General features: G+C 38.2%; 1 protein-coding gene across 5 annotated transcripts in view; it reads right to left on the bottom strand.

Moving 5' to 3' along the window:
* The window catches only part of CDC14B (cell division cycle 14B), a 109,967-nt gene that overhangs the window by 38,605 nt on the left and 45,177 nt on the right, over positions 1 to 26,185 (bottom strand). For 2 of the 5 annotated variants that reach the window (XM_044920814.1, XM_044920815.1), the window contains exons 1-4: positions 15,424 to 15,472; positions 13,994 to 14,084; positions 13,390 to 13,465; positions 10,999 to 11,091 (exon numbers count right to left, since the gene is read on the bottom strand). In XM_044920814.1, the coding sequence (XP_044776749.1) occupies positions 10,999 to 11,091; positions 13,390 to 13,465; positions 13,994 to 14,084; positions 15,424 to 15,472 (309 nt within the window). Of the gene's footprint in view, positions 1 to 10,998; positions 11,092 to 13,389; positions 13,466 to 13,993; positions 14,114 to 15,423; positions 15,486 to 26,185 lie in introns of those variants that run through there. The other 3 variants (XM_044920811.1, XM_044920812.1, XM_044920813.1) reach the window with 2 other exon arrangements.

Raw genomic sequence — 26,185 nt, forward strand, 5'->3', positions numbered from 1 at the left:
GAGTCCCTGGATCGAGTCCCGCATCGGGCTCCCTGCTCGGCAGGGAGCCTGCTTCTCCCTCAGACCCTCCCCCCTCTCATGTGCTCTCTGTCTCTCTCATTCTCTCTGTCTCAAATAAATAAATAAAATCTTTAAAAAAAATAAATAAATAAAAAATAAAAAATAAAAAACAAAACAAAAACACAAAACTTCAATTAACTATACAGAATCTTCTAACATTTATCTATGGCAGCATACAAATCCACAAAAAAAGGTATACAAAGAACAATCGATTCCAAGAATAAGGAAATGTTTTGTTATCTAGTATAAATTTTCAAGTACAGTTATTTGTGACTCATATAAGATTGCAATTTTTTTTTTTTAAAGATTTTATTTATTTATTTGAGACCGAGAGAATGAGAGACAGAGAGCATGAGAGGGAGGAGGGTCAGAGGGAGAAGCAGACTCCCTGCCGAGCAGGGAGCCCGATGCGGGACTCGATCCTGGGACTCCAGGATCATGACCTGAGCCGAAGGCGGTCACTTAACCAACTGAGCCACCCAGGCGCCCAGATTGCAATCATGAATTAACCACAAGATTATCATTTATAATCTCAGTCATCATTTTTGTCTATACATTACTTCCTCTTTTAAGCATCAACTTATCACATGACTTTCTATATTATTACTATTTGGAAAAACAGCATGACAATTCTTTTAGGAAAAATTTTAAAATCCAACCCTCCCCCCTTTTTCAAATTTCCTCATTCTTTTCATTCACTTCTAGTCTCCAACATGCTTCCTTTCTCTTCTAAGGTTTACTGTATAACACCAGTAAAGTCTTTTCTCCATTCTATTTTAGGACTTACTGGTAGATAGACACCCCTCCAAAGACCAACCCAAAACCAAAAAAAACAAAACCAAATAAAAACACCTTGAGGCCAATGAGAGTGAGAATAGGGGTTGATTGATTCATTTGTGTGTATATATATATTTATTACACACACACACACATATAATTTAAATTAAATGAAATCCAGAGACCTCTTTCAGATTCTCCCTAAATTTCTAATAAGACCTTCTCTCAAATTATAGAAATCTTTCCTTAAGCACCAGATTAAAGATAATTCCTCTTACTCAAGATTGCAGTTTTTGGTTTCTTCAATTACTAAAACTGCAATGGTATTATTTCCTTCTAACCTTCAAAACAAAAATAGTCCTTAATACACTAAATAACTGTGGGTTGGAATTATGCCTTGGAACACATGTTCAATTCAAAGAAGACGAGAGCGATATAACATTTCTCCTTTGAGGGAATAAAACCTAAATCCTTAGTAATGAACTTTAAAAAAATGTTATTTTTAAATCCAGTTGGGGAATGCTTGTATATAACATACATAAATAGATACTGGGTATAACGAGATAAGCTGAAGGAAATTTATAGACTCAGAATAAATCTATTTATATAATGCTATAGTCTGAATGTTTGCGTGCCCCACTCTGCAAATTCCTATGTTGAAATCCTAACCCCCCAAAGTGATGGTATTAGTAGATGGGGCCTTCAGGAGATGGTAAGCCATAAGGGTGGAGCCATCATGAATGGGATGAGTGCCTTATAAAAGAGGCCAGCGAGATCCCTAGCCCCTTCCACCATGTGAGAGCCCTCACCAGACCATGCTGACATACCCTGATCTCTGACTTCAAAGCCTCCATAAATGTGGGAAATAAATTTCTGTGTGTTTATAACCCTCCCAGTCTCTGGCAGTTCGTTATAGCTACCCAAAAGGACTAAGGCACATAACTATCAAGGAAATATTTGCTAGTAATCTATCATTTTTAATTGTACACCACCCATGCATCTTCCCTAGTCAAAAGGCCTTGCCATATGAAATTATTTTAAATTTAAGAAAAATCCTATAAATGACTCCTCTATTAACACAAATCCTCAAATTAGTAAACTCGAAATCAATGCAATTTTATGATCTGTCACTGTGTTCCTGGCCATTTGGAAGCTAGGTCCTCCTCAAATTCCTCTGGTATATTTTCATGAGAAGCTATGTACAAATATAGAATGGTCATTCTAATTCCACATTGCTGTCCAAAAATAGGAAGCAACAAATGAGGAACAAGAGAGATATTAAACAGCTGTGGTAGCCAGCCTCTAAAACAGCCCTCATGATGCTCATCTCCTGGTATTTCTACCCTCTCAGGTGGCCCCCTCCCACAATGACTAGGGCACCCGTGTGTAAACAATGCATAAATGGCAGACTATGACATCTGAGGCTAACTCATAAATGACACTGGGGCTTCTGCCATGGATTCCTCACTCTAGGTACCTCAAGGTGTCATTCAATGAGGGCACTTGGGCAGCCTGTGTGGCAAGGAACAGAAACCTCGTGCCAATAACCAGTGCTAACTGGCCAGGGTGTGAATGGACCATGTTTTAGCAATGTACCCTCCAGCCCCGGGGCAAGCCTTCAGATGACTGCAGTCCAGTGGGGTAATTTGTCAGGCAGCAAAGGTAACAGGGTAGCACAATAAACATCAGTGAGTGAGGAAATGATCACATCGGTTTGTTAGAAGTGGATAAATAAGCAAATAAATGACAAGTGCAGAGATGTAAATGTAAGCAAGCCCCATGGCTTAGAAAGCACCAGGAGGGAGAGCCTGTTGTCACCTCTCTCTGAGGTAGGTAATCTCTCTGAAGAAGCAAAGGGCAATCGTACAGGATGAATAAAATACCGAGGAAAAAATACCTGTGACATCAGTAGTGCTTTTTGAAGTCACGGTGCAAAGGTATTTTTTGCTGAATAATACCATACCCATTTCTAGGACTTCCACAGTCCCATTTTTCAAAATTATCATCTGCCTGCCCCAGTCCCTGTGAAGACTGCTAACCTTGGACTACTGATCTATGTCTCAAAACCTGGGAGGGGCTCGATCAGTGGTGAATGAAATTAGTGGACTGAAAGAAAAGAATCACAACCTGATCATTCAGTTTCAATCCTGACAATTCAGGCCTCAAGTAATAAAACGCAATCATTTAGACACATGCTTCTTATTTCTATTCTTACATACAACATTTTTGCTATGTACTCGGAGAGCCTTTGGTATGGTTTTAAGAACCAGAACATTACACAAATCATCCTAAGAATGAAGAATAACAAAGGGGTAGCCTGATAAACCAGTAAACCATTTTCAAATATTTTTCATGGAGAAATGTCACAATGTTTCCGGTATTAACTATTTTCACTTCAACCAGATGACATAGTCTTTCCTATGCCAAGACTTGAATGATCTTTTAAAAAAAATCACTCTCCAGATTAACACAGAATGTTCATGATTCAATGCAAGTTGGAAATAAGCTTAAAGATCCAACTGCTAAATAAAAAAGGTAAGTAGGGACAAGACTATATATATATATAACACACAATTTTATATGATAAAATAAGTAAATAAAGTAAAATCACTTTCACAGCTCCTGCACCAAAACAAAAAAAAATCCTAACTACTGTTAAAAAAAATCAGATAGCCTTATATTTCAATAGTTTTAACTTTTCAGTTATTTATGTGTAGATGTGTGAATATATATATCTACATAGATATATTAGATTGGTATAATGATCCTCGATTTAGATAAAGGGAAACTGCAAGTTTGGCATAGCAATCATGTATCTACCAAGGCCAGACAGCTAATAAATGTGAGGGAATTGGCCCTGGGTATTAGTGTATATGGTTATATTATGTGGGTAGTAGGGATATTTTTTTAAAACAAAGCAAAAATCTTGATTTTGTTTTTGCATGAAACCTCCTAATTTTTAAACATTGGCAAAAACAAATAAACTATTTATAAATTTATAAATACTCAATTACATAGAGCTAGCAGGCCACTGCTTTCCAACCTGTGATATTCACTGGTCACCCAAAATCACACTGCTTTTTACTGGATGGAAGAGGGCCTACTGCTCAGGCCTTATTTATAGACAAGAAACCATACTATCTAAAACAAGCAGTGAAACAAGGATCCAAAATTCCAGAGAGCTTAAAGGATCTACAATCAAGGGGCGCCTGGGTGGCTCAGTTGTTAAGCATCTGCCTTCGGCTCAGGTCATGATCCCGGGGTCCTGGGATCGAGCCCCAAGTCGGGCTCCCTGCTCGGCAGGAGGCCTGCTTCTCCCTCTCCCACTCCCCCTGCTTGTGTTCCCTCTCTCGCTGTGTCTCTGTCAAATACATAAAATCTTAAAAAAAAAAAAAAAAAAGATCTACAATCAAAGCTCATAACAGAGAGCCATTTTTCTTCACTCTTTCCCCAAATTAATACCACCTCGCAAGTGTCACAGGCGGATGTGATACCAGCAGTCAGGCTCACTAGGGCAAGAAAGGAAGTGAGGCTGTGATCAGCTGTGATGCCCTCAGCTCCCTCCACCACATGGCCTCTTCCTCTGGCCCACGCGGTCCCCTTCCAGGCACACCTCACACTGACCCAGCTCCTGGCTGCTATTTACAGCAGCCTGTTGCTATTTGCCCTGCCTGTCACAGACACCCAGGAAGGTGAATGTCAGGGGATGAGTATTTACAAAGACTTGGGCTGGCCCACCTGATTTTATCCTCCAGTCTTTGCTGCCCCGTCGAGACTGCTGTTTGCTGAACTGGATTCTTACCTACTGCTTTCAGATCCTCTCCTCTCTGCTTCCTTAGGCTTAACCTCTCATCTGATCCCTTCACCCTGAAGCCACCTTAACCCAGCACTGACTACTCTGGGTCCAAAATAATTAAATCCTTAAGGAAAAGTAGACCACAAGTTCAAAAGATCATCATTAAATAACAAATTAAGTCCCTGAGCTCTTAGCATGACTGTTGAAATAATCTTAAATTCAACACAATTTAGGATTCTACTCACAGACTGCTGAATTAATAAAATCCTAGAACTTAATTAGTATCATAATTTTCAATGTAAATGTTTACAAGGTAAGCCATTCTAAAGGTTATAAAAATTGCTTAGAATTAACAAATACTACTACAGAGTGATAAACTTTGAACAAGGAATCTATGTTAGCACAATTAGCTCTCCTAAAGTAACCTATTAAACATTAAAGAAAAGCAAATTTGCAAGCTATATACCAAAAGTTTGCTTGCATCATTTATTTTACACTCAGTACACTTTAACCACAAAAAAATGTTAGAAACGATGGTTAATTTCCCAGGCTAGCCCTCAAAAGTACATTTACCTATGGAAGAGCTGAATACTGTATATCTGCAGAAAAATATAACTGCTAGGGCAATAAGATATAAACAAAGTTGATAACCAATAAGATAAAATGGCATCTTTCTTGTTTTTTAATATGAAAAGTAGATTTAAGGTATGATAATAGTGGAAAGAAGCAGGAAAAAGAAAAAGACATTTAGTGAATGCTTAATTTGTGCCAGATTCTCTACATAAATTGAAAATAAAGGCAACTCAGTGGCCTCCTCCAAAAACCTGTTTTGCAACTAGAAATTAAAGTTTGTACCTACTAGTAAAATAATGCACTACCATTTCTGTTACAAAATATACATGTAAAAATTTAAATAGTAAGAGAGAGATAAAGTGACAATTATTTCTGAAATGATTATATAGAGTGTGCTTTAAAGAACCTGTGTTCACTAAAATATTAATAAATTTAATAGTTAATGCTTCATTTTTTAAGTATCTTGATTTAAAAGCCTTGTTGTGAGTTCAGCTATTTTTTTGTTGTTGGTTAAAAAAAAAACCTTTATGGAAGTATAGTTTACAATCAATGAAAACATCTTAAATGCACAGGTCAATGATTTCAACAACTGTCCTCAGCTGTATAACCATGACACACACAATCCAGGTGTCCCTCTCCCCAAAAGGTTCTCTTGTGCACCTTCCCAGTTAATCCCAAATGTCTCCCTCCTCCCCATTAAGTCTGAGGCAACCACTGATATGCCTTCTGTCACTGTGGAATAGACATCTTTCCAAGAGCTTCATATAAATAAAATCATGTACAGCTGTTTCAGTTCTTGATGTTAATGGGTGTTGTAACTTAAAAAGATACTTTACTCTGATAAGTAAATGCAAATGCAGTAAGGATTACACTCATTTTCTTTCATCCCATCCAGCAATGATGGACATTTGGTTAGTAAATCTCAAATTCTAATCAGATGTTGTTAAAAACTAACAGGGAAAGTGCTGCACATTTTTAAAATGTTTAGCAAATAAGTTTAGGATCCACTGAAACTTTATTTAAATGATTTTAAAGTGGGTTATAACATTTTGTTTTTTGACTATTAATATAACACTTGACTTTGAAAACTATGTCCTTAAAGGGAAAAGACCATTCATTCTGCCTTCTCAGTAGGAAATTGGTTTCAGGATAACCAAATTGGTTTCAGCCTCAACTGGAAGAGGGGAAGCTCAATTCCCATAAAAGAAAGCCAACTAATAAATGAAGGATGAATAAAATAATCAGAAATTATAGTTACATTGAAACCGTAATAAAATTGATTGAGGTAAGTACTATTAATTGTTTAAAACACTAGATGCAAGGTTGGATGGGGAACTGAACATACAAATAGTTCCAAAATAACACCATATGGAATCCATAAAGTCATAAAGGAGAAGACCATACACTGAAAGAATTTGAAGGTTAGCACTGAATTCAGTGGTCATTTTTAGCATCCTTAATGGTAATTTAGGTATTATATGTTTTCTGATACGATGTAACATATACTACTAATGCAGGAGCCTATAGACTTAACTTCCGGTTCACGAGACATACAGAGAATGGAGAAACAAGTTAAAAAATACCACAAGGAAGAAACCAGAAAAATTCAAAAGGTGGAACACTCCACAAGAGATCTGGTCTCTTCCATAAATCAGTGTTAGCAAAAAGGGACCATGCACGTGTGAGAGAGATTAAGGGCACAACAATCACACACAATGTATGGTCCTGGATTAGGTATTGCTTTGGACATTTTGGATCAACGGAGGAAATATGAATATAATATAATCCAGGTAGCGAGATGATGGAGTATGGATTAAAATGGAAGAATGGGCCACTGACCGAAAAAAAAAAACCAGGTGATAAAACTGTCCTGGTGAGCATAAAACATATGGTATATTACACATACATATGCACATGTCCTGCTCTTATAAATACAAAAGAGGGTTCTTTTTAAGGAACGTTTTCTAAATTTCTCAAGGGTATAAATATGGGTTTTGACATGACATTTTTCACAACAAAATGACAAAACAAAGTCTCAAACTTTTATTTTCAAAATACTCTCTTCACTATCATGAATTTGTTTTGAAAGGCACTTGCTTTTCCACTTAAAATGTCACCTGTACTTCCAATGACAGGTTAAATACCACTATCCCTCCAAATCTGGCTAGGTAATAATCACTGACTTATCACAACAAGGTAAACTTACTACTTCCTAAAATGATGTGATACACTTACCTTTTTGTAAAAAGAAAAACTCAGGTATCTTTTATATTCTTCAACTCTTCTACAGTGAGTGAGTACTTTTACTTTCACCATAATTTGTTAACAAAGCTCCTACCATTTCAGATAGTTGGTGAAACCATTCACTAGGCCACATAAAGTGCAATACTGGGAAATACACACATTGAAGACAAATGAATAGTTAGGCCAATAATCTCACTTCCATCACAAGTGGCACCTGACCATCTGACAGAAGGGACTAACAGAGCATGAGCGTATCAATCCAGTTTTAATAGCTGAGTATTTTGACTATCTGCAAAACCTAACCTCCTCTGTTTTTAAGACAAAAAAATAAATAGAAGTACTGACACTTCATTCTCAAGCCTCCTCCACACTCCATATTAGGTCCTTTTGAACACATGAAGATGGAGAGGGCATTCCTTTCAGAGGCCCCGAGTGTAAAAGGATGGAGAGAGAATTAGTCCATTCAGAATACTTCCTTCCTGACAGTTCTTCCTCCAGATTTTTTGTCCTAACATTACTGCACCATCTTCCAGGTCAATCACTAAAAAGCATTACTATTTCCAAAATTCCTCAACAACTCCAGAAAAGGTTATCAAGGCTGCAGACCAATTTTTAGGGAACTCTTCACTCTTTCTAAAAATCTTTAATCAGAGGATTCAGACTTCAACCAGATCAAATTCTCACCTCAAATCCATCAAATCCACACTTGATGTTTAATCTTTTGAGGTATCTATACTCTCCTTTGCTACTATTAATAAATTTCCTTTTCTGGGGCACCTGGGTGGCTCAGTCGGTTAAGCGTCTGCCGTTGACTCAGGTCATGATCCCAGGGTCCTTGAATTGAGCCTGGAGCCCAAAGTCGGGCTCCCTGGTCAGCAGGGAGCCTGCTTCTCCCTCCCTCTCGGAACCCCCCACCTCCACTCGTGCTCTCACACAGTCTCTAATAAATAAACAAAATCTTTAAAAATAAATAAATAAATAAATAAATATCCTTTTCTTAGAAGTTTTGCTCCTGTTTTCCCACCTAGCATCATTTCAACTCCAAGCTCCTACTTCAGCCAACCAGTCATGGCTGCAAAGACTTTTGCTATAGCCAAGAGCTATAATCCTCCTGGCAAGCTGGCTTCTAACTGAGCAGAGGAATGAACTCAAGTGAATGTCCAAATTGCTTACCTGGCACTTTCTTAATCAGTGCTAATCTGAGAGCGTAAAATCCTGAAAGGATTTCTAACTCTAAATATGTTAAATATAGAAAAATAAACTTCTACATGCCAAAATGCAACCATAAACAAAGTCAAAAGGCCAATACCAAACTTAGAACAACTATGACAACAAATTTTCAGTAAATATGCCAAGGGGTCATTGTTTTATCGCTAGCAGTAAAAAACAACAGCAATAAGATTTTAAAGGGGCGCCTGGGTGGCTCAGCCGGTTAAGCAATAAGATCTTTAAAAAGAGATTTCTTATTTATAAAATTATCAAGCACTTTTTTTTTTTTTTTTTAACAAAACCTGTGGTTCCCACCATGCTCACAGCCACCCTCTCTGGCGGTTCTTCACACTGAAGTTACCATGTCTGGCTCCCTGAGACCCGTCCCTGCCTGCCCCCTGCCTCCACCATCTTGGGGACATCTCATCTGACCAGAGACAAATAAATGACTGACACAAGAGCAGCCCAGGCAGAGCTCTGTATGTTCTATTCAGAAGCACATTCTCTTGAATGGAATGTCTTTAGCCATTTCCTCCTGGATAATGTAAAGACTTTTACTGTCACACTAAGGGCCATATCTCCAGGCCTTTAATATTTTACAAACCCCAAGAATTCTGGCTGCATCTCTTTTTCTGTAAAGCTGTCATGATTTATTCTAATCCATGAGGTTCCTCTCCCCAGCAAGGGGCTAAGTAATGGCACCAAATGCCCCAGCCACCTCTCCATGCTCTTTTTCTTTAGAACTTGCATAGGCTTTTTTTTTTCCCCCCTAAGAATTTTTGTTGCTAAGCATAATAAAAAACCAGGAGAGATGGGGGGAAAAAACAAACAAAAGCACCACATCTGGGTAAGTTTAAGAAGTCAAATTTTAGTAGACCTAATCTACCACCTGTGTTTCACACATTCAGAGATGGTAAGAAAACTTAGAGCTAGCCCAGAAACATTTCTTCTGTGAGCACAAGAGGAAAACAAAAGCAAAAAGGCTTTAATCACATTTGCTAATGATTTACCTTAAACACAGAAAAGGAATTATGAAATGTTTAGGTGCAATCTCAGTACCACCAACTTCTGGTTTAATCGCTGCATATTCCAAATTATTAAACTATATACCAGAAAATAATTTTCAAAAGGAGGAAAGCATGACAGAGGCAAGGAGCAAGTTGGGGGAAGGAAAAACTTATCTAAAGAACTTCAAAAACAATCCCCTTATGGTGGGTGGGAGTAGAAGACACATCCACTCACTATTCTCCAGTGAACAGGATAGCTAACTTCCACACCCACAAACAAAAAGATAAGGGGCACTATTCTGGAGGAGCTCTTTGCCTACTCTGGAAAAACTGTTGCTAAGGTACTCCTGCAGATGAATGTACTAGGCAGTGATAAAATGTGATTCTAAAAACAAAGATCTTCCATGATGCTTATAAATAAATGAAATTTGTAACTCTTGAATAAATACTGGCTATTCCAAAGCTTATTTTCCAATGATTGAAATAAACCTCGGGACACCTGGGTGGCTCAATCAGTTAAGCATCTGACTTTGGTGCAAGTCATGATCCCAGGGTCTTGGGATTGAGTCCTGCATCGGGCTCCTTGCTCAGTGGGAAGTCTGCTTCTCCCTCTCCCTCTGCCTGCTGCTCCCCCTGCTTGTGCTGTCTCTCTCTCTCTCACTCTCTAACAAATAAATAAATATCTTTAAAAAACAACAACAACAAATAGACCTCTCAATGTCTTATGTAACCTACAAAGTATGTAACCTTTTCAAGACAACACTGACTCAACATGTCCTCATTCTAGATGTTTTCATGAGAATGGAGAGAATCCATAAGAATAGACTTAAGAATCACACCTTAGTTAGGAAAAATTGCCTATATTCAAATTATAAAGCACTCTTACCTCATGTGATACACTTTGATGTTTTTCTAGAAAAAAAATCAATTATTGGTCCTGACTCCACTTTCACAACTTCACTAAATGGATCATGGGTTTATAAAAACACAGCTTCGGGGGCATTATTTTCTAACCTTAAGTGCTATAACACATAAAAAGGTTTTCACAGTAGTTGGTCAATTTAAAAAAAAAATAGGCTTTTAAAAGAACAGTTTTAGGTTCAGAATAGCAAAGCTAAGTAAAAGGTACAGAAATCTTCCATATACCCTATCCCCCCCAAATATGCACAGCCTTCCCTGTTGGTCAAATCTTTAAAAGCAAAACATGTTCTTTCTGGAAAGAAATCAAAATATTATCTTAGAAAAAGTAATTTCAAAATTCCAACTACAATTTAAAGTACCACTGTTGTATGCATTTTTACTAATATGTTAGGAAATCAGTTAAATACTTACCATATAACATCCAATAAGGAAAGCAGCATTCGCTTGTTTTCTCTGATCAGAGCCAGTAAAATGAATAATTTTCTTCCTCATCATTGTGATGGACTACATAAAGATAAGCAGGTATTAGTATTTTCTCTTTAATTTCAAGTTTTCTAAAACTTCATTTTGTGATGAAGATAAATTCCAAACCTTACAATGTGTAAGCATTCACCTTAGCAAGATCTTTAAAATGATTAACTTTGATGCCCCAAAATGCTATGTACCTTCCCATAAAAGACATGTTCTTGGATTAAGATGAAAGTACAGTTAAGGGGTGGGGAGGGGACATGAACAGATATATGCTTGGAGTATAAACTCTGAAAGAATACATAAGATGCTGGAAAAGGCAGTGAGGGGGAGGGAGACTTTTCTTTCCTTTTCCTGTTTGTGGTTTTAAATCAATTCCCAAAACCGTCATAATTAAAAGGGTATATTAAAACAGGCAAAAATAATTCATTCTGTTAGAAATCAAGATGGTGAACGGGGTAAGAGGGCAGGGTGAGGGTGGAGCAGAGATAAGAGAGCAAAAGTGGGCTCTTATGTGGTGGTGCTAATGTTGTTCTTGATTTGATGACCAAGATGATTACCTACATATATTCAGTTTGTGAAAATTCACTGAACTGTGCACTCAAGATCTGCACCTATTTCTGTACATACATTATACTTCCATAAACAGTTAAATAAAAAGGGTATGGAATTTAAAAACCAAAAAAGCGTATGATTATAGTTAGCACCTCCTCACCTGTATTTCACTAACGTGAGCAGAAACAGATTCAGGTAAGCATAAGGAAAAGGATATATTCAGTTCAAAAAGCACATATTTCTTGGTTTCTGTGAGTCAATGATGAACGTGTACATATTTTCCTTTAGTTGTTTACATAGAATAAGAGATCCAAGTTGATTTTAAAAAACAAAAACAAAACCCAACCAGCCATAGAGAAACATAAGCACAAGACACTTTAATTCAAACTCTCAACACACTTTTGTCACTAATTGAATAGGCAGTAATGTTTCCATCAGGTTGGATGGTCAACACCCTGAAAGTTGTTCTGGTAAATGATAAAAAGTTAAAAAAAAAAAAAAAAGGGACCAATATGCCAATATATTCTTGGTTGAGTCAAAGGATAAAAGGTGGAGTACAGGAAAGAAAAAAAAAAAAAAGTCTTTCAAAATTAAAGCAAAGAAACACAAGGTGGGGGGCGGGGCCCTCAGGGAGGAAATGATTTTTAGCTTCCCAGCCCTGTATGAACAAAAGACCTGCCATTAGCAACTGGAAAAAAGGAGGAAGGTGTGGACATAAATATACAAGGCTATAAATGTTTATATTCCTATTCAAGAGAAAAATAAAGTCCAGAAAGAAGAGTCTCCATCTCTACATAAATCTGTAGGGTAAACAATAATATAAAAAAGAAAAGGCAACTCTCCAACTTCTATTTCGCAGACTAGTAACTCCTTTGACAGGTGCTTCTAACATTCATAACGGGGAATTTTAGGTTTGAGGCTCAAGGAAAAAAAAATCTGCCTTACTCACTCATAAATTTGTAATACAATTTAAAATTTAATTGAAAATAAATTTTATTTCTTCTGTGTATTAGTATGGTAAGTTATCAATTGGATGAAGTTGTTTTTTAAGAACTACCTACCCTTAAATCCAGTATTTTCTACTTGAGAATTTACAGTGACTAATTTGGAATTGCTAGCAGTACATAAACACTTTTTATTGATGTGACCATAACTTAGAAGTTTTTTAAATAAAGGAATGGGGTCTGAGTTCAAAGTAATAGAAGTACAATTTTGCAACTCTCACATACAGTCTTAAAGATACGCTGTTTGCTCTTGCTTTCCCTGCTCCTTAATGGTATGTATAAAGGTGGGGGTGAAGAGTCACAGGTAGTACAATATCATGGGAGATTAAAGATAGAATGGAAGTAAGATGAGCCAGTATTTTTTATTACTTTGCTAGCACTCTGTCAAAGTAAAGGCAGAAAGAACAATGACCAAAACAAGGAAAGTTCCTCTTGTTAGGTTTCAGTTCCATTAGATCAGACAGCAAGAGGTTTCAGGTTATTAACCAATTTCTACTTTGGCTTTTCAAGTATCTGAGCATCACCAATCCAAACCAGAACCAAATGACCCAATCAATCTTAAACCATTCAGTCAAAACTCTGGAAAACAAACATATATACAGTATGACTATATAAAACAAAAATCACATGTATGTCCCAAACACCACTGCAGTGAGAAATAAGACCTTTTTTTTAAAAAAATAAAAAACAGAGGTATGTTTTCCTTTCTTTTCCCTCCCCAGAATCAGGCTAACAATGATTACCTAAGTCAAATCTTAAGTAAAAAAGATTTTACCTTTAATTTCTTATTTATCTTGCAACAATATCTGTAAACCATTGCCAGATTGAGTGGTCCAAAATCTGCGTAGAAGCTTTAAAAATGAAAAACAAAAACATACATATACATTCTAGATCCTCTAAATATAAATGCCTTTTTGGAACTACAAGATCCATCTAAGACAAGAAAGCATACACCAAATTGTTATCGGTCATACAGCTCAATGATACTGCTGTACTAGTGGTAAACTAGTGGTATTCTGGTAAGGAATGCCTATTAAAAAATATGACAAATGCTACAAGGCTTAAATCTAGCCTCAATAACATCTGAATAAAAAAGCCGTTTTTCCACATTTTACTTATTAGTATACTAGTTTATATCTCATTGTACTTTAAGCTGCTAGAATTTCAAATATAAATTGTTATATTTAGGAAGCTTCCTTCATTTTGATATTTTCCCTAAGGATCTACCTTATTACCAGGGTTATACTACAAGAAAAAAACATTCTGCAATTATCAATCAACAGATTTGTAATTTTCCAAGGCTATTCTATTTATAAACATACCTTTAGATTCTTCAAAATAAAAAAGTTACTAGCAATCATTTAAAAAGCAGTACTTACTTCTCATATTCAAGTTCATTATCTATGCTGAAATAATGTACATTTGATGAACTCTTTGGTCTGCTGTAGAGAATGGCAAAACAAAGGCGATCTGAAATGGAAAAATTGCAATGTTCCTTCCTTCAGGTTATTAAAAAACGTTTCACATATCATGATGCAACTCTTTTCAGATGAAGTCAAATTTTTATTTTTTCCATGCATGGTAAGAGTGCCAATGGGTAATTCAAAGTGTTCTGCTATTTTGGTAGGTAACAATAAATAAGCAACATTTTTAAAGGAGAAATTGTCTTAAACCATGAATTTCAATAGCCGTAAGTAATTTTTCACATAGCAATATGGCTAGATTTCTAGAGGAACCTCTAATTACAAAACTTTGGTTCCCCTGGGCTAAGAAATTTTAGCAAACAGCAGCATGCATTTGATAGCTAAGCAGATTACTTGCGCTATGTTTTGCTAGGTTTTCAAGTCATCCTAAAAGTCATTTGAATAGGAAACTGTATTTTTTTAAATAGAAGCTAAAGAACGCTATCAAAATCGCTGCAAAATTAACGTTTACTGCTATAGGACACACAACAAAACAAACCATGTGTTTATTCGACTGTTCTTAGGGATCACTACTTTTGTAATTAGACAAATTACCATTACAACAGCAGCAATGAGAGGTTTCTCCAAGATGAGTGTGAGATGAACTTGTGTTGCATAAATGCAGTTAGGCTGCTGTGAAGTTTAGCAAGAATGGTAAGGAGCAGTATTGCTCAGAGGCTCCACCCCTCCTCCCCTGCCTCACCCCCAAAAAAGTTGCCTAAAAATCCACGGGGAAGCAGTCACTTGCAATACCTACTAGAAGTAGTAAGTAGTGCTAATAGAATACTTACTTAGACTCAGATTGTGGCAAAATCAAGTACAGCCTTCAAAATAGTAAAAAACAAAGAACGCCAGCTGGCACCCTTTCCCCAAATGGTAATTTAAACAATTTTTGTCTGCAATTCAACTCACACAATCGCTGTAATTATTTCCTTGCAAACTCCTCAACTGAAATGTCTTACAACCACAAACTCTCAAACAGATGACGGAGCTTATATCTTTCCAACCACAAATGATCCTTGATCCCCGTGCACAGAGTGACCTGGATTTTGCTCCCATGGGTGAGTAGGGGCAACTCCTCTGCCAGCCAGGGGTGTAAGGACACCAAGTTCCCAACTGCACACGTCTGTGCGGATTCGCCCCAAAGCAAGACCACGTCTGGGGACGAGGAGTCCCGGGACGCCACCCACGCCTTTGAGACAGCATCGGCCCGGCCCCGAAGTTGAAGGGCGGCTCTTGGCCGGCAATAGGCGCCTCCTTGCCTCCCCCGGCACGGCCTGACACCCCCTAAATACGGTTGTCACAGCGGCTCCCGGGACAGACAAGCTCCGCGCCACCGCACTCACCTTTGATCACCTCCGCCACCAGAGGGGTCCCTGCGCCCTCCCGGCTCATGACTCCAAAGCATCTGGAAGGCGGGGCGGAGGGAAAGACTGGGTGGCCAGGGAACAACCAGCCGCTGAGAGAGGAGGCGCCACGACCACACCCCCAAAGTTTAAAAAAACAGAGTTTAAAGGGCAGGGCACAGCGACGCCCCTCGGCCACCCACCACACAGCAGACGCGGGCCAGCCAACCCCGGAAGTTCAAAACTTCTCAAACGTCCCCAAACGGAGCGGCGAGGGAGTGGGGCGCAGAAACCAGCCCCAGCCGCCCGGGCTGAGCCTCGGCCCGCCCGGGGCCGCCGGGCGGTAGTCTGCAGCCAGTCGTCTGCAGCGCCAGGCCTTGCCCGGCAGCAATTTTGCATTTGAAGTCGGGGCCTGCAGCAAAGCGCGGGAGAGGCGGACGCCAGCCTCGTAAAAGCAAGTGGCTCCAAAAGCCATTAAAAGGACTTCTCAGAAGAGAAGGGCTCGGTGGGGAACCTGCCAAGCGACGCGGGGGGTCCTCCCACAGCCGCGCACTCAGCTGCCCTCGCCGCCGCCGGTAGGGGGCTCTGCGGCCGGAGCGTCACAGACGGGGCGGGGGAGGCAGGGTCCTGGGCCGGGACTTCCTCCACTCCTCGGTCGGGTCGGGTCCAGACCCGCTGGGTGCCGGGCTCGCGCGAGTGCTGGCGTCTCATCTAAAATGTGCTCTCCAAAACTGTTCAGGATTTAAAGGTAAGCCTAAAAACTGAGGCCATGCGGTCCTTTAAAGGCCTTAGATTGCGCCTCAAGAAAACACTGGGATGTTGAAAAAATTCGGACACAATACTAAGCATCCATTTAAAGTATTTTCTAAATCTATGCTACTGTGTTAGTCTCAAGTGAAAAAAAATTAAGATACAGTGTGAGTATGATCCCGATTTTGTTATATATATTGGTGCTGGGGCCATGGCTGATTTTAGTTTCCCCCTGTTATTTTTCCAAATTTCTTACAGAAAAGTATTGCTTTATGCATGAAAAAATTTGTAATGACTCTCCCTTACAACGAAAGGCAATACAGTACAACTCTTTCCCCCAAATTAGAGTCTCGATACAACATACGCATTATATCACAGTATATACATCTTTGCATCAAAAGTAAGAGGCGCCTGGGTGGCTCAGTCGTTAGGCGTCTGCCTTGGGCTCAGGTCATGATCCCAGGTTCCTGGGATGGAGCCCCACATCGGCCTCCCCACTCCACGGGAAGCCTGCTTCTCCCTCTCCCACCCCCCCTGCTTGTGTTCCCTCTCTTGCTGTGTCTCTGTCAAATAAATAAATAAAATCTTAAAAAAAAAAAAAAAGTAAGCCTGCATACCTCCTAACCTTATTCTAAAATTTCCTGACAGATCAAAGACTTTAAATGTAAAAAACAACAATGAATTATTTCTGTACTCTCCAACTGGGCCTTTCTAAATGAAACAAAATCTAAAAGCCCAGAATCAACTACAAAATTGATAGACATTTTTAAAATGGTCTTCATGGCAAATAAACATAGAAAGCCGAAAGATAAACTGGAAAAATATTTTTAAATTCATCTCATGTTGATGCTGAATTTCAAAATACAAAAATGCAAACTGAAACTACAAGGTACTATTTTGCCTTCAGACTGGCAAAAATCAAAGGAGTTTCGTAAGGCATCGTGTTGGTGAGTCTGTGGGGAAACAGGCACTTTCTCTCACGTTTCCTGTGGGTAGGAATATAAACTGGGACAACCTCCTGAAGGGCAAGGAAGGGCAATTTGGCAGAAATTTTCAAGACTGAAAACTGGCTAGACTGCCAAGATAGGGGGTGCCTAGGTGGCTCCGTCCGTTAAGCGGTGGGCCTTCAGCTCAGGTCATGGTCCCAGGGTCCTAGGATGGAGCCCTGCATGGGACTCCCTGCTAAGCGGGGAGTCTACTTCTCCTTCTCCCCCTCCCCCGCCACTTGTACACTCTCTCACTCAAATAAATAAATTTAAAAAAAAAGATTGCCAAGATAGGCTATTTAAATACTACCATTTCTACCGTTTATTTGAGTGTATGTAAAGTATATATACACATTTGTATGACCGTACATGAAATCTTGCATAGCAAATCTCAGGAAGGATATACAAGAAACTGGTAGTAGTGGATGCCTTACAGGGGGAAACTGGGTGTTCAGAAACACAGAAGGGTGAGATTTATGCCTTTTTAAAACTTTAAAATTTTGAACCATATATTACCTATTCAAAATTATGAAGCTTTTGAAAAGTGAACTTGCAGGCTAACAGTGTTTTTCCAAAGTTTACTCTTCGTCAAGATACAAAACATACTGTATGCACAGTACAGGGCAACCTGGAAAATGTCCTTTGCACACATTTAAAAAAGAGAACTAGTAACTTCTTCTGAATTCTACCTATATATATCTTGAAATCCAGTTTCTTTTAACAAACCCAAATAGAACTGGGAATACCTAGAAGGAAGTGGGAAGAGATGTTTATATATTACAGGGAAGAAAAAAAGAATCACTGATTTTTGATGTCCAATTATCCTTGTAGAATATATTCTCAATACTCTATTGTTAGAATAATATTGCAATAAACTGTTACAGAGACTAGAGTGCTATGATGAGAGCTATTTACTAGAAACTACCTGGAGCTAGAAACAGGGATCTTTACAAAGTTCTGCTTAAAGGTTCATGATTAAACTTATAAACCCACTATAAACCCACTTATCTTCCACTTAATGGTTCTGTTGTCAAGAACAGAAAACTGAAGTTTTAAAGTAATAAACCTTCTTGCCTATTTACGCCTGTCACATAATGCTGCCTCTCTTGCTTCCCTGAGTAATACAATACAGAAGGAATTGAAATCTCACCATTTTAAAAATGTTAACAGAAACATTCAACATCCTCACGCCAAAGTTGTTTGTTTTGTCTTGGCTTTTTTAATCTTTATTTAACTATGTTAAATAAGTGAAAAACATTTTCCTGCATAACAAATATTTGGGGATAATTAAACAGAGGGGTATGATCTAAACCAAGTGAGAAATACATGTAGGAGTCAGGTGGCACTGATAATACGGTATATACCACCTTTTAACAGAAAAGATTAAAAACTCTACTTGGACATAATGGACACAATGGATTTCCTACTATTTCTCTTTACCCCTGGAACTGGACTGACTTCACAGATCTTGGAAGAGCAGCTGGAGACTTGACCAGCTTCCCTCAAGGATAAGGGAGCTCACTAGAAGACAAGCAGAAAGGAGGATTCCATATACCTATGGAACAAAAGAGAACAGGTTAAAAAAAAAAAAAAAACAAACAGTCTCCACCTGAGAGAGAAGGCAACAGAGACATCAAGCTCTCATCTGCATGAGAGCACACATCTTTGAAGGGAAGAAGTGACCAAGAGGAGCAGAGGAAGAATGTTCACGAAAGTACTGATTTAAAAAAAGAAAATAGGGCGCCTGGTGGTTCAGTTGGTTAAGCGAATGCCTTCGGCTCAGGTCATGATCCTGGAGTCCCGGGATTGAGTCCCGCATCGGGCTCCCTGCTCGGCAGGGAGTCTGCTTCTCCCTCTGACCCTCCTCCCTCTCATGCTCTCTGTCTCTCATTCTCTCTGTCTAAATAAATAAATAAAATCTTTAAAAAATAAAAAATAAAGAAAAAAAGAAAATAATGACAGCGAGGAATTATTGAGAATTTAGTGCCAGGTATTGTATTAATAAGCTCATTACAACCTATGAGGTAGATACTACTACTGCTACAATCAGTATTTTTCAGGAAGTGAAACCTAACCTTAAAGAGGCAAAGTGACTAACCTAAGCAAGGTCCCTAAACCTGTAGTAATGTAGCAGAATTAGGACAGGCTATTGGATTGAAGCCTTAGATTTTTAAAATCCCTGCCTCAGAGACTTGCCCTAATATAAAGCATGAATAATTAAAACAATATGATTTTAGCACAGCAATAGACAAATACGGACCTAGGCATATATGAAAACTTAGTATATGAGGAAATGATATTTCAAGTCAATAACAAAGAAGGCCTTATTCAATAAGGGGAAAATATCTACATGTATAAAAAGAAAGTGAGATTCCCATCTTACCTATTATATAGAAAAAATACCAGATCACATAACTTAAAAAGATGTCAGATAACTATAAAAATATATTGAATAGTTTTACAATTTAAATGGGGGAATTTTGGGGGTGCCTGGGTGGCTCAGGTGGCTAAGTGTCTGCCTTCGGCTCAGGTCATGATCCCAAGGGTCCTGGGATCAAGCCCTGCATCGGGCTTCTCCCTCTGCCTGCCGCTCCCCCTGCTTGTGCTCGCTCTCTCTCACTCGCTATCTCTCTCTGTCAAATAAATAAATAAATAAAATTTTAAAATGAGGAATTTTTAAGCATGACACAAAACTCAAGCCATAGAGGTAACAAATAGAAACTTAGGGGGAAATTATATAATACAGGGTTAATCATCACAACAGATAAAAAGTACCTACAAAACAATGTAACAACCCAATAGAAAATAAAACTCTATGAAGGCTATAAACAGCCAATTCAGAAAAGTAATACAAATGGTCAATAGCATATGAAAGGAAAAATCTTCCCAGTGGCTCATCAATTAAAAAAAAAAAAATCCATCATCATGAACAGATTACAGAAGCAAGCCACATGATTATCTCATTAAATACAGAAAAAGGAATCATTAAAATCAAGTCAGTTCCAATTAAGTCTTTGTATAATGAGCCTAAAGGAGAACTTCCTTAACCTGATAAAGAGTATCTTCCATATACTTCTAGCAAATATCGTACTTCATGCTTTAATGTGTAAGCATCTCCCTGAAATAAAAAACAACTCCTATCATTACAATAACTGGAAGTTCTGGCTGATGCCAAGAAAAGAAAAAGAAATGAGAGAGAACTGGAAAGGAACCAATTGTCCTTATTTACAGACAATGATTATCTTCCTAAAAAATACAAGAGAATCTGTAGACAAACTATTAAATGACCTAATAAACTTTTGCAAAGTTTCTAGATATAGATGGTTAACATACAAAAGCCAAGAGTTTCTCTATATATTTGTAATAACCAATTAGGAAATATAATAGAAAAAAATGTGCATATCCTTTATGAATATATGGGAAGATAAAGCAGGTTTATAATTGGGAAGATACACTATCAAAAGATGGTGATTACCCTCAAACTAAAGGCAATTCTTACTAAAAGCTCAATAGAGCTTTTCGTGGAACCTGACAAGCTGATCCTAAAATTAATCTAGACGATCACAGGGCCAAGAAGGACTGAGACCACTTTGAAAAGGAAAAGGAAAGGGGAACCGACTGGGTGGCTCAGTCAGTGAAGCGTCTGCCTTCTGCTCAGGTTCATGATCCCCGGACTCTGGGATCGAGCCCCGGGTCAGGCTTCCTGCTCAGCGGGGAGCCTGCAGCTCCCCCTGCTTGTGTGCGTGCTCCGTGTCTCTCGCGCGAGCATGTGTGCTCTATCTCTGGCAATAAATAAATAAAATCTTTAAAAAAAAAAAAAGGAAAGGAAAGGGGCCATTGCCCTACCAAATACTAAAACTTACAATAATCTGGCACAGATAGAATAGACAAAAGGTAAAGACGAGAGCCCAGAAAGAGGCCACGTATACGTGGAAACTTCATATATGGCAGAGATGGAATTACAGATAAGTAGGAAAATTAAGAATACTCAATGCAGGGCACCTGGGTGGCTCAGTCGTTAAGCGTCTGCCTTCGGCTCAGGTCATGATCCCAGGGTCCTGGGATCGAGTCCCACATCGGGTTCCCTCCTCGGCGGGAAGCCTGCTCTCCCTCTCCCACTCCCGCTGCTTGTGTTCCTGCTCTCGCTATCTCTGTCTCTGTCAGATAAATAATAAATAAAATCTTTAAAAAAAAAAAAAAGACTTTTGGGCGCCTGAGTGGCTCAGTTGGTTAAGCGACTGCCTTCAGCTCAGGTCATGATCCTGGAGTCCCAGGATTGAGTCCCGCATCCGGCTCCCTGCTCAGCAGGAAGTCTGCTTCTCCCTCTGACACTCCCCCATCTCATGCTCTCTCTGTCTCTATCTCATTCTCTCAAATAAATAAATAAAATCTTAAAAAAAAAAAAAAGAATACTCAATGCATGGTATGGGGATAACTGGGTATACCTATTGTCAGGGATGGTAGGAGGGAAGAAGATTTGATCTCATATCATATGTCACCTGTCCCCAAAGAAGAAAAAAATCTCAGGTGGACTAAAATCTTAGATACGATAAGAAAGCTTTAAAAGTTTTAGAATATAGAAAAATAACAGCAAAGGGATGGATTAAAAAAAAAAAAAAAAAAAAAAAAAGGAATTAACTATAAAGCAAAAGTTAAAAAAATTTGGTAAAATGAAGATTTGATGCTTCTGTTCAATACAAGACCCCATAAACAAAATTTTTAAAAAGAATTGACAACTAGGAAAAGATAAGTACAATGCATAAAAGGAAAGAGGATTAGTATCAGAATTTACAACCAACTATAAGTCAGACAAAAAAGCTAACACCCCAATAAATATGGGCAGAAGATGGGAATAAGAAATTCACAAAAGACACGTAACTGTTCTTTTTAGGACCTATGAGTATGAGGATGGTTTTAGTCTATGCTATGCCTTGTGATGAACTGAGTTTATTGCTCAGGGAAAGCTATGGCAACAACTAACCCCGAAATCTTAATGATTTAGTTCACTCCAACAGAGGCTTATATCTTGTTGGTGCTACATGTCCATCATCGGTAGGGGGTGGAGGCTCTATCCTACACAGTCATCCAAGGATCCAGGATGATAAGAGGCTCCATCAGTTAGCAGATGCACCATCTGGAATTTATCCTTGTGGTTGGTTGTCCAATTAGCCAGTGGCTGCTTGCATAAGTAATTCCAGTTGCCTGCAGATCTAAATGCACACAGATATAAACCAAGTCCCATAATTTTATCAGTAATAATGCCTATATTTTAATCTTTATCTATTTAACTCCTGTGTTCCTCTATCAATTGGTCTGGAACTAAGGCAGGGAAAAGAGTAATCTTATCTGAAGAGATCCAAATATCTTCCCCCAATGTTACATTAGTCTCCATACTCACCTATATTTCTGAAATATTTTATAAATCAATTTTTTTTAAAAGGAAGCCATTAGAAGAACTACGAAGGTTTCCACACCTTCCAAATCATTACAGCAAGAGAAAATGAAACTAAGAAAATGTGATCAAGGCACCAAACAGCTAGGAAAAACATGGCAAAGAGAAAACAGAATGAGTTGGTAAGAGTAAGTCGAAACATATTAATAAAAATAAAGTGCAAAATAATTAAATTCATCTTTAAGATATTCAAATTGAATTTAAAAGTATATACTGTTTAATAAAGACTACTAAAACAAAGCCTATAGGGATTTCATTTAAATGAAAAGATAGAATATGGTACCCCATCTTACTGCACTTTGATTTATTGCACTTCACGGATACTATGATTTTTGCAAATTGAAGGTTTGTGGCAACACTGCATCGAGCAATCTCTTGGTGCCATTTTTTTCCCAACAGCATTTGCTCACTTTGTGTCTGTGTGTCACATTTTGGTAATTCTTACAATTACATCAAACATTTTCATTATTATTATATATGTTATGGTGATCTGTGGTCTTTGATGTTACTATTGTAATTGTTTTGGGATGCCACAAACCACATCCACATAAGATGGTGAACTTAATCGATAAATTTGTGTATTCTGTCTACTCCACCATTTCCCCATCTCTCTTCCCCCTCCTCACAACAATATTGGAATTAGACCAATTAGCAACCCTACAATGGCCTCTAAGTGTTCAAGTGAAAGGAAGAATTACACATCCCTCGCTTTAAATCCAAAGGCAAAAATTACTAAGCTTGGTGAGGAAGGCATGTCAAAAGCCAAGACAGGCTGAAAGCTAAGCCTCTTGCACCAAAATGCAGAGTTGTGAATGCAAAGAAAAAGTTCTTGAAGAAAATAAAAAGTGCTACTCCAGTGAACACATTAATGATAATAAAAGTGAGACAGCCTTACTGCGGATTTGGGGAAAGTTTTTGTGGTATGGATAGAAGATCACACTAGTCCTAACATTCCCTTAGGCCAATGCCTAAGCCATAGCAAGGCCCCATCTCTCCAATTCTGTGAAGGCTGAGAGAGATGAGGAAGCTGCAGCAAGAAAGTCTGAAGCTAGCAGAGGTTGGTTCATAAGGTTTATAGAAAGAAGCCATCTCCATGACATGTAAGTACAAAGTGAAGTAATTAATGAAGAGGGCTATACTCATCAGACTTTCAGTGTAGGTGAAACAGCCTTTTATTGGAAGATGTCATTTAGGACTTTCATAGCTACTGAAAAGAAGTCAATGCCTGGCTTCAAATCTTCAAAGGACAGGCTGACTCTCTTGTTAAGGGCTAACATAGCTGGTAACTTTCAGTTGAAGCCAGTGTTCCTCTACCATTCTGAAAATCCTAGGGCCCTTGAGAATTATGGTAAATCTACTCTGCCTGTGCTCTACAAATGGAACAACAAAGCCTGGATGGCAGCACATCTGTTTATACTATGGTTTACTGAATGTTTCAAGTCCAATGTTGAGAACCCTGCTCAGAGATAAAGATCCTTTCAAAATATTACTGATCATTGACAATGTTTCTGGTCACTCAAGAGCTCTGATGGAGATGTACAATGAGATTAACATGTTCATACCTGCCAACAAAACATCCATTCTGTAGCCCATGGTCAAGGAGTCATTTTGACTTTCAAGTCTTATTATTTAAGAAATACATTTTATAAGGCTATAGCTGCCATAGACAGTGGTTCCTCTGATGGATCTGGGCAAGGTAAATCAAAAACCTTCTAGGAAGGATTCACTGTTCTAGATGCCATTAAGAACATTCATGATTCATGGGAAGAGGTCAAATTATCAACATAAACAGGAGTTTGGAAGAAACTGATTTTAACCTCATGGATGACTTTGAGGGGTTCATGACTTCAGTGGAAAAAGTAACTGCAGATGTGATGGAATAGCAAAAGAACTAGAATTAAAAGAGGAACCTGGACATGTGACTGATTGCTACAACTGCATGATAAAATGTATGAGGAGTTGTTCCTTATGGATGAGCAATGAAAGTAGTTTCTTGAGATGGAATCTACTCCTGGTGAAGATGCTGTGAAGATTGCTGAAAAGACATCAAAGGATGTAGAATATTATGGAACAGTTGATAAAAGCAGCCAGTAGGGTTTTAGAGGACTGACTCCAGTTTTGAAGAAAGTTCTGTTGGTAAAATGCTATCAAACAGCACTTCATGTTATGGAGAAATCATTCGTGAAAAGAAGAGTCAATCAATGTGGCAAACCTCACTGTTATCCTTTTTTAAGAAATTGCCACAGCCACCCAACTTTCACAACCGCCACCCAGATCAGTCAGCAGCCATCCACACCAGGGCAAGACTCTCCACCAGCAAAAAGATTTTGGCTCACTTAAAGCTCAGATGACGGTTAGCATTTTTTAGCAATAAAGTATTTTTTAATTAAGGTATACACATTGGTGTTTTAGATATAATGCTATTGCATACTTAAGAGACTGGACTATATAGCTAACATAATATTTATATGCACTGGGAAACCAAAAAGTTCATTTGATTTGCTTTATTGTGATATTCACTGTATTGCAGTGGTCTGGAACTGAGCCCACAAATATCTCCGTGGTATGCCTGTAGAATTCACAGCAAAAAGTAATAAAAAGATGAAGATGTTTCATGATTAAAGATATAATCTACCAAGAGATTACAACAATCACACATCTTATGACAACAGATTTAAAATCCATAAAGCAAAACTAGTGAAAATAGGAGAAATTAATAAATCCATAATCATAAAACACTAATGTACCTCCAAAAAATAAAATAAGGAATTAGAAGTTTGATCTAGTAAATACAGAATACTGTTTTCAACAGAGAACATAAACTTTGCAAATAGGATAGGCACTTAAGTCATCATGTATCAAGGTCACAAGGAAATCACAAGAACTTCCAGAAAGCAGAAACCATACGTCTGTACAGACCATACAATGACCAAAATACAGTAATATTTGAAACTTATTGATGAAAGGATAACACAAAAAAATCTATTTCTAAATTACATGCAACATAGAGAAATTAAAACAGAATTCGACACATTTAATGTCTATAAGAATTCATATTAAAATCTGTAGAATATGGTAAACAAAAATCTGAAGAAAAATGATCTGCTTACAAAATGTCTCCTTGTCACACTACTCATGAAAAAATAAACTGTACCTGATTAAAAAGCTGAACGTATAGTAATTCTGGTTTGCTACATCCCAGGCCATGGTAGGATTGCATATCCTGACTCCCTTATGGCTAAATGAGCAGAGGTGAGATATATATCGCTTCCAGGCCGGCCCATTAAATTGATGGTAAAAAACCCTGCAGAATTTTCTTGCCCTCTGACCAGCAGCATTCAAGATTATAGTCACAATACAAACCATTTTAGAAAACTGGCAGTGTCTAGGGGTGCCTGGGTGACTCAGTCAGTTGGGTGTCCAACTCTTGGTTTCAGTTCAGTCATGGTCTTATGGCTGAGGAATAGAGCCCCGCCTCAGACTCTATGCTTGGCAGGGAGTTTGCTTGGGATTCTTTCCCTCTCCTTCCCTCCCCCTCTCAAATAAATAAATAAATCTTAACAAAAAGAAAAAA

The sequence above is a fragment of the Neomonachus schauinslandi genome, chromosome 13 (genome assembly GCF_002201575.2).
Source record: "Neomonachus schauinslandi chromosome 13, ASM220157v2, whole genome shotgun sequence".
Classification (NCBI taxonomy): Eukaryota; Metazoa; Chordata; class Mammalia; order Carnivora; family Phocidae; genus Neomonachus; species Neomonachus schauinslandi.